We start from the raw sequence: 15,546 nt of genomic DNA, 5'->3' as shown, positions 1-15,546 counted from the left end.
TTAAAACCGAAGAATAAGATCTAAAATAATGAATAGCATGTAACCAGATAAATGGATGTTTGTATCCAAATCACAATATTGGTCAAACGAATTGCAAAACCCAATAGATTCGATTATTTCATCGACACGCTGTATAGCAAGAAACGTTATTCAAAGTGAAAACGAAAGAAAAAAAATCGGTCCGACCGTATCTGTCAATGTCAGCGTGTACCGCTAAAGCGAATACAAACGTTCGAGGACCACAAGTTTCGAGAGGAAACCGCGCGGCGGTCTTCTTGTAGAAAGAAATAGAAATACGCCACTGCTGCCGTTCACTCTACAACTTCTGTGTGTGTGTGTGTGTGTACACCTCCCCTCTCCCGTTTCTCGCACAACCGACTCTCAGGTGGCTTTGGTGGCTATAACCTGACCGCCAACTTGATTCTTGCCTCCTCTCTCCTACATCTTACTCTTTTAGTTCGTCTCGTAGTTGTGGTGAGGCATAGCGTCGTTCAGTTATATATTCTACCTGTTGTGCCCCCGTTTGGGGTTTTATCTATTTATTGCACTTACCAAAGGGCCATTGTCACCCTTCGATTTTGTATTATGCACCTGTGTTTCAGTAGCTTTGTGTTTTGTGGTTTTGAGTGTATTTGAAAAATTTGTTACGCTTTATCTGGATGGAAATCGTTAGTACTTTTTAATTTTGGTAAGTACCAACCTAACCTAAGAGATAATTATTAAAAATCGAAATAAACATCCATACATTTATTCATATGTGTGGTTTTATTGATGTTTATTTTGAAAATAACATTCGCACGCTACGAAATTTTGTTTTTAATGTTTTATTGCACTAAAATAAGTAAAATACTGTTTATCGCGACGTTGCCGGATTTGTAGTTCATTCGATGTCGCAGCTTCTTGAGTATCGCCATCTTAAATAGGATTTATGTGGAAAATTTTGTAAATATCGAAACGTAGAAGCCGTTTAACTAATTTATATGTAATTTAATTAGTTTTATCTATTCGAATTGACTATTCTTATGTATCGCTGTATAGACATTATATCACAATGTCATTTGATGTTTCTGCATAAATTACATTTGCATATTTAGGTGGCTACCAGAGAATCGATTTAGCATTTTAATTGTATACAATGATCGTAAAGTTGAACACAATGCTGGGTATAAATTCATATCAAAAGATAAATTTATTAATTAGTTCTACTGTTTGTCAGAACTCACGTAGCAAATACCATTGGAAGTTGGGGGAATTGGTAATCAATCCAATTTTCTTTGAATCGTATTCGTGGGATATATCGAGCAGATTAAAGAAGAAGATTCATACTGATTATTTTTAACTACTGTAATGTGTTTAACTCGACTACAAGCATTCCCACCAGTTCTTTACTATTCCATCCAGCTCAGATTGTGGCCTTTTATCCTTATTATGTCTCCCAACCTAACCTAACCTAACATTTATTTTATTTTAAGTGTAGCTTGAGCAAGAAGATTTTTCTTTTAATACTTTCGAAATCAAAATCTTTTTGTCTACTAATTCACATGCTTACTGAGAGAAAGGCCGTTCGAAAGTATTTTATTTGTGTAGAAGAAGAGTTCCCTCACAATTTTCAGTTCTACTAAGGAAATGACCGTTTGAATACATTTCATTCATATAAAAGAATTGTTTGGCTTACTAAGAAAAAGGCTTTTTAAATAAATTACATCTACGTAAAAGAAGAATTTTCTCATAATGTTAATGGCTACTAAGAAAAGGCCTTTTGAATCAATTTTCTTCGTATGTATGAAGAATTTTCATACAATCATTTGGCTTACTAAGAAAAAGGCCTTTTAAATACTCTATATTTACGTAAAATAAGAATTTTTTCACAATCTTTATGTCTATTGAGGAAAAGGTCGTTTGAATTCATTTACTTCATGAAAAAGAAGAATTTTCATTAAATCGTTTGGCTTATTAAGGAAAAGGCCTTTTAAGCGTATTATTTCCATGTAAAAGAAGAATTTCCCAACAATCTTCAAGCCAATTGAGGAAAAGGTCGTTTGAATTCGTTTACTTCATGAAAAAGAAGAATTTTCATAAAATCGTTTGGCTTATTAAAGAAAAGGCCTTTCAATCGTATTATTTCCATGTAAAAGAAGAATTTCTTCACAATTTTCAAGTCGATCGAGGAAAAGGTCGTTTGAATTCGTTTACTTCATGAAAAAGAAGAATTTTCATAAAATCGTTTGGCTTATTAAAGAAAAGGCCTTTCAAGCGTATTATTTCCATGTAAAAGAAGAATTTCCCAACAATCTTCAAGCCAATTGAGGAAAGGGTCGTTTGAATTCGTTTACTTCATGAAAAAGAAGAATTTTCATAAAATCGTTTGGCTTATTAAAGAAAAGGCCTTTCAAATGCATTATTTCTATGTAAAAGAAGAATTTCTTCACAATTTTCAAGTCGATCGAGGAAAAGGTCGTTTGAATTCGTTTACTTCATGAAAAAGAAGAATCTTCATAAAATCGTTTGGCTTATTAAAGAAAAGGCTTTTCAAGCGTATTATTTCCATGTAAAAGAAGAATTTCCCAACAATCTTCAAGTCAATTGAGGAAAAGGTCGTTTGTATTCGTTTACTTCATAAAAAAGAAGAATTTTCATAAACTCGTTTGGCTTATTAAAGAAAAGGCCTTTCAAGAGTATTATTTCCATGTGAAAGAAGAATTTCCCAACAATCTTCAAGCCAATTGAGGAAAAGGTCGTTTGAATTCGTTTACTTCATGAAAAAGAAGAATTTTCATAAAATCGTTTGGCTTATTAAAGAAAAGGCCTTTCAAATGCATTATTTCCATATAAAAGAAGAATTTCTTCACAATTTTCAAGTCGATCGAGGAAAAGGTCGTTTGAATTCGTTTACTTCATGAAAAAGAAGAATTTTCATAAAATCGTTTGGCTTATTAAAGAAAAGGCTTTTCAAGCGTATTATTTCCATGTAAAAGAAGAATTTCCCAACAATCTTCAAGCCAATTGAGGAAAAGGTCGTTTGAATTCGTTTACTTCATGAAAAAGAAGAATTTTCATAAAATCGTTTGGCTTATTAAAGAAAAGGCTTTTCAAGCGTATTATTTCCATGTAAAAGAAGAATTTCCCAACAATCTTCAAGCCAATTGAGGAAAAGGTCGTTTGAATTCGTTTACTTCACGAAAAAGAAGAATTTTCATAAAATCGTTTGGCTTATTAAAGAAAAGGCCTTTCAAATGCATTATTTCCATATAAAAGAAGAATTTCTTCACAATTTTCAAGTCGATCGAGGAAAAGGTCGTTTGAATTCGTTTACTTCAAGAAAAAGAAGAATTTTCATAAAATCGTTTGGCTTATTAAAGAAAAGGCCTTTCAAATGCATTATTTCCATATAAAAGAAGAATTTCTTCACAATTTTCAAGTCAATCGAGGAAAAGGTCGTTTGAATTCGTTTACTTCACGAAAAAGAAGAATTTTCATAAAATCGTTTGGCTTATTAAAGAAAAGGCCTTTCAAGCGTATTATTTCCATGTGAAAGAAGAATTTCCCAACAATCTTCAAGCCAATTGAGGAAAAGGTCGTTTGAATTCGTTTACTTCATGAAAAAGAAGAATTTTCATAAAATCGTTTGGCTTATTAAGGAAAAGACCTTTCAAACGCATTATTTCCATGTAAAAGAAGAATTTCCCAACAATCTTCAAGTCAATTGAGGAAAAGGTCGCTTGAATACATTTTCTTCACATAAAAGAAGAATTGTCTTACAATCGTTTGGCTTACTAAGAAAAAGGTGTTTAAAATGCATTATATCTACGTAAAAGAAGAATTTTCTCACAATCTTTATGTCTTCTTAAAAAAGCCGTTAGAATTCATTTTCTTCACAAGCTCTATGTCTATTAAAAAAAGGACATTTGAATCAGTTTTGTTCATGAAAAAGAAGAATTTTGACCAAATCCTTTCATTTACTAAGGAAAAGACCATTTAAATACAATTTGTCCACGAAAAACAAGAGTTCAAATTTTATTCCTCCATTTAGAAGATGAATTATCTTAAAACTTTATTGTCTACCTAGGAAAAGGCCATTGGAATGTAGACGAATCCCCTTTTGTATACTTAGGAAAAGTTCATTCGTATATATTACGTCTTAGAAGAAGAAATTATTCAAAACCTTTCAGCCTACTAAGAAAATGGTCGTTCGAACATATTCTATCCATATCAGAAAAGAAGTTTCACGAAGTCTCTTAGTTTAAAAGAATAATTTCCCCAAACCTCATTGTCTACTAAGGAAAAGGCCGTTAAAATATATTTCACACATATAAAAGAAGAATTTTCACCAAGTCTCATAGTTATGTGCTAATTTATTTAGAAGAAGAATTTCCTCATAAACTTTTTGCCTACTAAGGAAAAGGCCGTTCAAATACAATTCTTCCGTTTGAAAGACACATTTTTTCAAAACTTTTTTACCTATAAAGTAAAAGGCCTTTTAAATTTTCACATGACTTTGCACTCGGCTTGTAAAAGGAAAATTCATTAGTCCGGCAAACTGTATTCTCGGAATATACAATTTGCATCATGCTGCGCCTAGTTACCGTAGACATATTGGTAATGGAATCGGTTATCTCGAAATATGAATAATACGGGCAAGGCTATGTATAAGGATATACATATAAATTACTACAAAAACCCAGTTATTTCAATTGCGGTTTTCGATTTGTTTCTGTATCAAAACCGCAAACGTTCCAATCATCTTTTTATTTTAAAAATATCGTAATAACAATAATTGTTTATCTCATTAATAAATGACATTGTTTTTGTAGGTTATATTATTCATGTAGAAAACAGAAATTAATAATTCAAATTTATATTACTAAATAAATTTCATCAAAAATTAATATTTCACTTAATTGTGAATTTAGTTGATTAGGTTATTCCTCGGCCGAACTCCGACGAGTTTAACCGATCGTCGATACCTAACCGGATACATTTTAGGGACCAGGATCTTCTTTTTTTCCATAAAACTTTCTTCTTTTTTCTTTTTCTTAAACTATTAAACTATTCTATGGCTTCAAATTGGATACAAAAGCTGTTTAAAGTTGAAAAATTATTTCTATAGGTACGACCTTGGAATTATAAACAAGTTAATTTACCTAATCCTGAATTTAGTATTTAGTTCGTTAATTCTTTTATTGCATCTCCATTGGACTACTACATTAATGTATAATAATAAAATAATTGTGTTATTCAAACTTGTGTCAATATTAACTTTTTGATAAAAAAAATTATAAGGAAACGTATGCTAATATTTGACAGTTAATTTTTGGGAATTTTAAAGTGATTTCAAGAGAAATTTGTGTTCAATGAAAAGTGAGGTTATGTATTTCCAATATATTCATAAATAGCGGATTCCGGCGGGGCATTTTGGGTATGGGCAAACCATTTGAAGATAAAGATTTTATTGGTAGCAATATCGTCGGTAAATTTTTTTATAATACAAGGTATGAGACAGAAAAATTATTTTTTCCAGGTTTATAATGATAACCAATTGATTTATCATAAAAAATAGGTACATAATATACAGTGTGACCTTATAATATATCTATTTCTTCACACATTTTTCAAAGGAAAAATTATGTTACGATATTTGTTTAATTAATAATAAATGTTGACACTACACAATTCCAGAACAAATTTTATATTACGTATAGGGGGAAAAGTCTTATGAAGATTGTTATCAACGTATACTACGGTCAAAAGTTTTGCCCACCCTATAATCCATTCATTAAATGTCAAATCACAACAATTTTTTCTTTCCTATTATCAAGCGAAGGTCGAATCGTCTTGGAAACCCAAAATAACAGACCAAGACATCTTTATGTGAAATTCGGATACGAATTGGTTTCGTTTTTGCAATTTACATGTTCTAAAGTGAGAAGAAGATTGAGAGAAGCTGGCCTTTTTGGAAAAAACGTGCGACTGTTGCAAAATTGCAGGAATTTTCAAGAAAGAAGGCTATGAAAATATTAAAAGAAAAATTGGAAAGGAAGAATTTACTGAAAGTAATTATTTGGCCGTCACATTCGCTCGATCTCAACTCGATTAAGATGTTGTGGGACAAATTGAACATGAAGATGAGGAAGCAGTGTTCTACCTCCATTTTACATCTTTCGAATATCTTCAAAAACGAATGGAACCAAATACACGACTATTAAAGTCGAAATATACTAATAACACATCACTCCACGCCACGCCACCAATTTGTCGAATATGTGACAAACGCAGCTTACCACACGCCACGCCACGACGATTCAAAATTGTCAGTTGTAATCGACACGTGTTAAAACGTGTAAATGCCCTTCTCTTGACTTTACTGAAGTAATAATGATAAAAAGCCGTTGGAATTTATTTTCTGCATATAAAAGAAGAGTGAGTTTCCTCACAATATCTATGTCTATTAAAAAAAAGGTCATTTGAAACAGTTGTCTTCATAAAAAAGAAGAATTTTGACCAAATACTTTCATTTACTAAGGAAAAGGCGATTTAAGCACAATTTGTCCAAGAAAAAGAAGAGTTCAAATATTATTTCTCTATTTAGAAGATGAATTATCTTAAAATTTTCTTGTCTATCTAGAAAAAGGCCATTGAAATGTAGACGAATCCCCTTTTGTATACGTAGGAAAAGTTCATTCGTATACATTACGTCTAAGAAGAAGAAATTACTCAAAACCTTTTAACCTACTAAGAAAATGGCCGTTCGAACACATTCTATCCATATCAAAAAAGAATACTCTTAGTTTAGAAGAATCATTTCCTCAAACTTATTGTCTACTAAGGAAAAGGCCTTTCAAACGCATTATTTCCATGTGAAACAAGAATTTCCCAACAATCTTCAAGTCCATTGAGGAAAAGGTCGTTTGAATTCATTTAATTCATAAAAAAGAAGAATATTCATAAAATCGTTTGGCTTATTAAGGAAAAGGCCTTTCAAACGCATTATTTCCATGTAAAAGAAGAATTTCTTCACAATTTTCAAGTCAATCGAGGAAAAGGTCGTTTGAATTCGTTTACTTCATGAAAAAGAAGAATTTTCATAAAATCGTTTGGCTTATTAAAGAAAAGGCCTTTCAAGCGTATTATTTCCATGTAAAAGAAGAATTTCCCAACAATCTTCAAGCCAATTGAGGAAAAGGTCGTTTGAATTCGTTTACTTCAAGAAAAAGAAGAATTTTCATAAAATCGTTTGGCTTATTAAAGTAAAGGCCTTTCAAGCGTATTATTTCCATGTAAAAGAAGAATTTCCCAACAATCTTCAAGCCAATTGAGGAAAAGGTCGTTTGAATTCGTTTACTTCATGAAAAAGAAGAATTTTCATAAAATCGTTTGGCTTATTAAAGAAAAGGCCTTTCAATCGTATTATTTCCATGTAAAAGAAGAATTTCCCAACAATCTTCAAGCCAATTGAGGAAAAGGTCGTTTGAATTCGTTTACTTCATGAAAAAGAAGAATTTTCATAAAATCGTTTGGCTTACTAAAGAAAAGGCCTTTCAAATGCATTATTTCCATATAAAAGAAGAATTTCTTCACAATTTTCAAGTCGATCGAGGAAAAGGTCGTTTGAATTCGTTTACTTCAAGAAAAAGAAGAATTTTCATAAAATCGTTTGGCTTATTAAAGTAAAGGCCTTTCAAGCGTATTATTTCCATGTAAAAGAAGAATTTCCCAACAATCTTCAAGCCAATTGAGGAAAAGGTCGTTTGAATTCGTTTACTTCATGAAAAAGAAGAATTTTCATAAAATCGTTTGGCTTATTAAAGAAAAGGCCTTTCAAACGCATTATTTCCATGTGAAACAAGAATTTCCCAACAATCTTCAAGTCAATTGAGGAAAAGGTCGTTTGTATTCGTTTAATTCATAAAAAAGAAGAATATTCATAAAATCGTTTAGCTTATTAAGGAAAAGACCTTTCAAATGCATTAATGCCTCACAATCTTTATGTCTATTAAGAAAAATGTCACTTGAATACATTTTCTTCGCATAAAAAAAGAATTGTCTTACAATCGTTTGGCTTACTAAGAAAAAGGCCTTTAAAATGCATTATATCTACGTAAAAGAAGAATTTCCTCACAATTTTTATGTCTTCTCAAAAAAGCCGTTGGAATTCATTTTTTTCACACGCACTATGTCTATAAAAAAAATGACATTTGAATCAGTTTTGTTCATGAAAAAGAAGAATTTTGTCCAAATTCTTTCATTTACTAAGGAAAAGGCCATTTAAATACAATTTGTACACGAAAAAGAAGAGTTCAAATATTATTCCTTGTAGAATGTAGAAGAATTTCTGAAATCCCTTTTGTGTACTAAGGAAACTTTCATTCATATACATTACGTCTTAGAAAGTCTCATAGTTATGTGCTAATTCATTTAGAAGAAGAATTTCCTCATAATATTTTTGTCTACTAAGGAAAAGGCCGTTCAAATATATTTCATTCATATGAGAGAAGAATTTTCTTATAACTTTTTTGTTTACTAAGGAAAAGGCTATTCAAATACAATTCTTCCATTCTTCCTATTTCCTATGGCTCACCACACGCCACGCCACGCCACGTCATTCAAAATATGCCCTTCTCTTGACTATACGGAAGTAATGTTGATACCGATTAGGATCTGCTTGCACCATATGTTTCACGATTTTTATTAGTTTCATGGACTCAAAATATTTTTTAACTTTTACCGAGCAAAAACCACAGCTGCTACTAAAAACTGTAGGTCACTAGACAAACTACTAGTACTCGCCATAACGTGTCCTCACGTGGCGTGTTAGAAATGTGTATATAACAATGTATCACGTGAACCGACGTCGCACGGCGTGGAGTGGCGTGGCGTGTTGCTAGTGAGTTTCACACCTTCGAAATTGTTGAGTGAATGCACCGAAATAATAAACGACGAATCAAAAATTTAAATATGTGACAATTAAAGACCGTACTTTCATTATTAAATCGATTGTATTTTTTTTTATGTGTTGCGTATCACGTAAACTATAGGGTGGGCGAAAACTTTTGACCGGTAGTGTGAGTACAAACTATATTTGGATCTACTGAAAGATGATGACATTGTCATACGTAATCTGACCGCATATTTTGATTTTATTCTTTTATGCTGCGTCATTCATTGCGGCGAGTATTACATAGAATTCGTGCTCCACCCAGAAGCGTGTGAACGCATAAGAATTATTATTAGATTTTTTTATTCTTTCGAATTTTAGCGGATTGGAATTCCCGTCATGTAGATCGCTTAAATACACGATATCTTTTATTTAATCGATTAAAATTATATACAGTACGTCCAAACTTTCCTTCCGAAGATCGGGACCACAAAAGTTTGCGCTGTTGCCAAATGCAGTGGGAAAACTATGAAATTCCTTTTGGAAAAATCATTTTAAGAACCTATTCAACTACTGTGTGGGTGATTTTATGGTTGTAAATAACTTTTTCACCACTTTTTTAGGATAAACTTGTTTTTTAAAGAAAAATTTGGACCAATTAACTCCCAGTTATTGGTATGGAACAACTATTCCATTGAAAAGTACATGCATTTTATTCCACGGAAGGCCTAACAAAGATGTCATTATAAATCGATTCTAATATTATTTTAAAGTACGGCTCTGGAGTCATTTGAACAATAAAAGATGTCATTTTATTGACAAAAGATGGGCCTATATTGCTGACTGTATTTGGTTTTTGCAACTTCTTATTTGTACGATTTATACAGTGTGAAAGTTAAAGTTAAAGAATTTTTTTGATATGCAAGGATTCCTACTTTTTTCCATTCCGATTGAGGTACCTCCAAAACATGTGATTTAAACCCATAAACTGTTTCTTCGGGTATAGAAAAACGTTGAACTCGCAATCAATGGGCTCCAAACAAGGACTGTAACCATCAATTCGATGTTTTGATTATTCAAAAACGTTTTTGTTTGAACCGATGTGTGACAGCTCGCATTGTCTTGGTAGAGAATGAATCGTCTTCTGCGATTGATTTCCCTTATTTTGGCAAACAAATGCTGGTGTACCGTTCAGAATTAACCGTTTCTACGTTGCTCTAATGGAACGACATGTCCAGTTATTCCAAAAAAAACAGAGGACCATTTGCTTTGGAGTGCCTCGTGGGCGAAAAACTTTTGTTGAATTTGGCTCTTCTTGAAAGATGGATGCACCCATAATTCGTCGCTTGTCACGTCTTTTGAAGCGCCGCGATCCATTTCTTCGCCACCAATCGACACGAGCGTTTTTTGAGCGAGATCGTCAAATGATTCAGTAACCAAATCTTTTTGGCTAAGCTCACTAAACAATGAGAAATGTGGAACAAAATTCCGTAGACAAAAGATGGGCCTACTTTTCTAACTACATGTGGTTTCTCCAACTTTTTGTTTGTAGGAATTATACAGGGTGAAAGTTGCAAAGTGATTATTTTTGAATATTCAATAAATTTTCACGTACTTCACGTAATTATAAAACAACGAGAGATCTAGACATAAAATGGGCCTAAATCGATTACTTTATTTGGATTTTTCAACTTATTTATGTCATTTTTTATCATTTATAGCTCTATAATTGAATTATTTCATGGTTCGTTTAATTTTTTTATCGTATTGATGACCTCTTAGTCTATTTTCTAAATATTGAGATGTCTGCCCTATGTAAACATCCAATTCGTATGTAGATGAACTTTGCGCAATATTGAGTTTAAAATAAAATATTGGAACTTATTTTATGTTGATAAATTTATTTTGTCTTTCAGATGAAAGATGCCTGAAACAACCACCAGCCCTCCGGTAGAGGATCGTCCTCTATCGTTGGCTCGTCACGAGTTCTCTTTATCTTCATCAGGCAGCGGTAACCGATCATCATCAGGTAACCGTTACGAAACTCAACACGGATACCAACAAGTACCATTACAAAGTACCATGAGTCACCATCGCGAGAGTTCGGCTTTCGTACCGGTGGTACCGTCGCGAAATATGCACCAAATGATATACTCCAGTGAAATACACCCCTTACTCGGTGGGGAAATGATACGTGAAACTCGCGAACGTTCGGACGGTAGCAAAACCGCTGAAAGCGGAACCGCTCCGGGATTTTCCGGTACTCGAAAAACTTCGACCGGATTCGATTTGATGGCTATGATGGCGGATAAACGTAAAGAAATGCAATTTCGCGAGGAAGCCGCCTGCGTCGCGGCGGCACACGCGGCGGCTTTGATGCTTCCGCATAGAGCTAGACCACCGAGCGGTTTATTAGAAGCGTCCGGTAGTTCACAAACTCATTCGTATCCGGGGTTTTTACCTACGTCGCCGGCGGGGCCTGCTTCTTTCACGTTTCCGGGAGGTAGTGCTCTATTTCCTCCGGGACCTCCTCAGATGCACGCGCATTTGGATAGGCGGTTATTGAGAGCGCCGGGGCGGGCGTCGCGGCCGAAAAAACAATTCATTTGCAAATATTGTAATAGACAGTTTACTAAAAGTTATAATTTGTTAATACACGAACGTACTCATACAGACGAAAGGCCGTATTCTTGTGATATATGCGGAAAGGCTTTCAGAAGACAGGACCATTTGAGAGATCACAGGTTTGTTATTTATATTCACATTTCAATTACTATCAATTACCGTCTTTCTCCCGGTATTTCCAGACTTAAGAAGACTTAAAACTTAAGAAGCTATTAAAAAGGATACAAACCCGAATCAAACCGTCTTCTGCCTTAAGAGACTGCTTTTTTCTCAAATAAACCTTCAGTTGTCTTTTGGACTGTTTTTTTTTCAAAAACAAAACCGTCATTTGTCTTTAGAGACTGTCTGTTTCAAAAATGAAACATCATTTGTCTTGTGCGACTGTTTTTTTCAAAATAAAACCGTCATTTGTCCGTAGAGACTGTCTGTTGCAAAAATGAACCATCATATGGCTTTTGAGATTGTTTTTTTCAAAAATAAAACCGTCATTTGTCTGTAGAGACTGTCTGTTTTGAAAATGAAACATCATTTGTCTTTTGGGACTGTTTTTAACAATAATAAAACCGTCATTTGCCTTTAAAGATTGTCTGTTTCCAAAATGAAACATCATTTGTCTTTTGGGACTGGATTTTTCGAAAATAACTCGGTCATTTGTCTCTAAATACTGTCTGTTTCAAAAATGAACTATCATTTGTCTTTTGCGACTGGTTTTTTCAAAAATAAAACCGTCATTTGTCCGTAGAGATTGTCTGTTTCAAAAATGAACCATCATATGGCTTTTGAGACTGTTTTTTTCAAAAATAAAACCGTCATTTGTCCGTAGAGACTGTCTGTTTCAAAAATGAACCATCATATGGCTTTTGAGACTGTTTTTTTCAAAAATAAAACCGTCATTTGTCCGTAGAGACTGTCTGTTTCAAAAATGAACCATCATATGGCTTTTGAGATTGTTTTTTTCAAAAATAAAACCGTCATTTGTCTGTAGAGACTGTCTGTTTTGAAAATGAAACATCATTTGTCTTTTGGGACTGTTTTTAACAATAATAAAACCGTCATTTGCCTTTAAAGATTGTCTGTTTCCAAAATGAAACATCATTTGTCTTTTGGGACTGGATTTTTCGAAAATAACTCGGTCATTTGTCTCTAAATACTGTCTGTTTCAAAAATGAACTATCATTTGTCTTTTGCGACTGGTTTTTTCAAAAATAAAACCGTCATTTGTCCGTAGAGATTGTCTGTTTCAAAAATGAACCATCATATGGCTTTTGAGACTGTTTTTTTCAAAAATAAAACCGTCATTTGTCCGTAGAGACTGTCTGTTTCAAAAATGAACCATCATATGGCTTTTGAGATTGTTTTTTTCAAAAATAAAACCGTCATTTGTCCGTAGAGACTGTCTGTTTCAAAAATGAACCATCATATGGCTTTTGAGATTGTTTTTTTCAAAAATAAAACCGTCATTTGTCTGTAGAGACTGTCTGTTTTGAAAATGAACCATCATATGGCTTTTGAGACTGTTTTTTTCAAAAATAAAACCGTCATTTGTCCGTAGAGACTGTCTGTTTCAAAAATGAACCATCATATGGCTTTTGAGATTGTTTTTTTCAAAAATAAAACCGTCATTTGTCCATAGACTGTCTATTTCAAATATGAACCATCATATGGCTTTTGAGACTGTTTTTTTGAAAAATAAAATCGTCATTTGTCTTTAAAGACTGTCTGTTTCCAAAATGAAACATCATTTGTCTTTTGGGACTGGATTTTTCGAAAATAACTCGGTCATTTGTCTCTAAATACTGTCTGTTTCAAAAATGAACTATCATTTGTCTTTTGCGACTGGTTTTTTCAAAAATAAAACCGTCATTTGTCCGTAGAGATTGTCTGTTTAAAAAATGAACCATCATATGGCTTTTGAGATTGTTTTTTTTTTTTAAAATAAAACCGTCATTTGTCCGTAGAGACTGTCTGTTTAAAAAATGAACCATCATATGGCTTTTGAGACTGTTTTTTTTTCAAAAATAAAACCGTCATTTGTCTGTAGAGACTGTCTGTTTAAAAAATGAACCATCATATGGCTTTTGAGACTGTTTTTTTTTCAAAAATAAAACAACCCGTCTTAAGTCTTACGGAAATTTCGGTCGCTATTTTCGTAAAAATATTTCAGTTTCTAACGTAATGTTAATGAGCCACCTGATCACCTGATCAGCGCCAAAACTTTTAACATTTTAAAAAATTCATTCCAATTGATATGTGAATTTAATATATTTAAGATTATAATAAATAGAATCGTTTTACCGTAATATTTTTTCTAATAACTGTACGACTTGATAGTCTCGTACATAACTATATTCATAATCGTTGGTTATTTTTCAAAATTTGGCCGGTATCTGTTTAAAAAGTAAATATTTGGTCAAGGAATTCCGAGAAGTATCATGAAGAGAATACGTTTTGTTGGTATGAACGAGACAAAACCTTCTTCGTATCGGTTTTTAGAAGGAGAATTTAGTACATGGGCGTACGTAGTTAAGATATTTATAACGAAACTATTAACATTGTAGCATCAGACGTTAAATTTCCTCTTGCAGAGCTAATAAAATTAGAAAGCAGTGGACCAAATAATGGACAAATATACCCCATTCGAAATGGTAATTCATGGGTCAATAAAAATCGAAATGTATCTCTCTGGTACACAGACGGTTCCAATCTAGCTCAAAGAGTTGGGTTGGGAATTTCTGGATCTAAATATAACTTTCCTGGAACCTTTCTAGGAACATCACTCTCCATTTTTCATGTAGAATTGCTAGGAATTATCAAATGTGTTCAGGGAAACTTATCTTCAAACCACTTCTACCTTCTGTCAGATAGACAAGCGGCGTTAAAGGTCCTGAAAGCTACACACGTTCAAACTAGTGTGGGAGTTCAAAAAAAAACTCTAAAAGCAATAGCTAACAACACTAGAGTAAATCAGGAAATGCATAAGCAGATAGCCTTGCCAAAAAAGGGTACTTTAGACCTTAATCCTACCGTGGCCTCACGAGATACTACAGTGACAACGAAGTGAACGAATAGCTAAAGAATCAGATGGAGTTTTACTGAAGAAATTCTCCAGGTCTAAGACAATCCATAATATTCATAACCATATTGGTCAAGAAGTCTTAAGAACTTCTCGTGGTGACTAGAAACAACATGAAACTGGTAGTCGGACTGTCACTGCCTCGTCAAATACCATCTTAAAACGATGGACAAGACAGAGGACGACAACTGCATATTCTCTGAGCAAGCGAAGGAAACAACAGAGTGTCTATTGTCCTGCACATTTCGTTACCATTGAAGTGGTACTACTTAGGGAAGTGGGACATACGAACCCCCAAAGTCTATCTATTTCGAAAGCAGAAGATGTAGAGTCTTGTACAAAATATCTTCTAGGTCTCTTCAGTCTCTGAAGGCGACAATGTGGTTATCGAAACGTGTAATTGCGAGTATTGGAGTAGTGGAAGTGTACACCATACCAGATTAGCTGCTTAGTTTTGATTTCGTCGATTAATGTGTGTCTGATTGGAATCGAATTGAAATGCTCCATAAAAATGTCCCTGTCATCGCAAAAAGACAACAACGAGTCTCATCCTTTTCGAATTATTTACAACTTCTTTTTACATTGTTATGTATATCGTAAAAACTATATTTTATCCCATTTAGATGCTATTCTTAGTATTATTAGTAGTGAAACATTTTTCTATACAAACAACACGAAACCCTTTGAATTTCTATCATTTAAACAGTTAATAATTTCATTAGCGTACGCAGTGATTTTTTTTTCGAAGTAAGCGATCCAACCCGATGGGAATTGACGGTAGTACAGGTTTGCACGTGCAGGTCAACTAAATCTTTACAACTACAAAAATTGTATCGATATATATGTGTTTTAGCTCGGATTTTTAAGAGACATCTTTTGTTGTTAAAGGTAAAGACAAGGTTATATTAAATGTGTTTATTTAGGATCTAGAAAGATACGTTACATAACTAAAACGTGTTAAAATCCCCAAGATAAT

The 15,546-nt window shown here is 33.2% G+C and overlaps 1 protein-coding gene across 1 annotated transcript in view; it reads left to right on the top strand.

The window, feature by feature from the left end:
• Nucleotides 1–448: 448 nt before the first annotated feature.
• The window catches only part of LOC130443959 (protein bowel-like), a 53,924-nt gene continuing 38,826 nt past the window's right edge, over nucleotides 449–15,546 (top strand). The window contains exons 1-2 of the mRNA XM_056778884.1: nucleotides 449–688; nucleotides 10,789–11,616. Of these exons, the coding sequence (XP_056634862.1) occupies nucleotides 10,796–11,616 (821 nt within the window). The 5' untranslated portion in view covers nucleotides 449–688; nucleotides 10,789–10,795. The remainder of the gene's footprint in view (nucleotides 689–10,788; nucleotides 11,617–15,546) is intronic.

This window comes from Diorhabda sublineata, chromosome 5, assembly GCF_026230105.1.
Source record: "Diorhabda sublineata isolate icDioSubl1.1 chromosome 5, icDioSubl1.1, whole genome shotgun sequence".
NCBI lineage: Eukaryota > Metazoa > Arthropoda > Insecta > Coleoptera > Chrysomelidae > Diorhabda > Diorhabda sublineata.
Note: the sequence above shows the minus strand (reverse complement) of the source record. Positions and strands in the feature narration are given on the sequence as shown.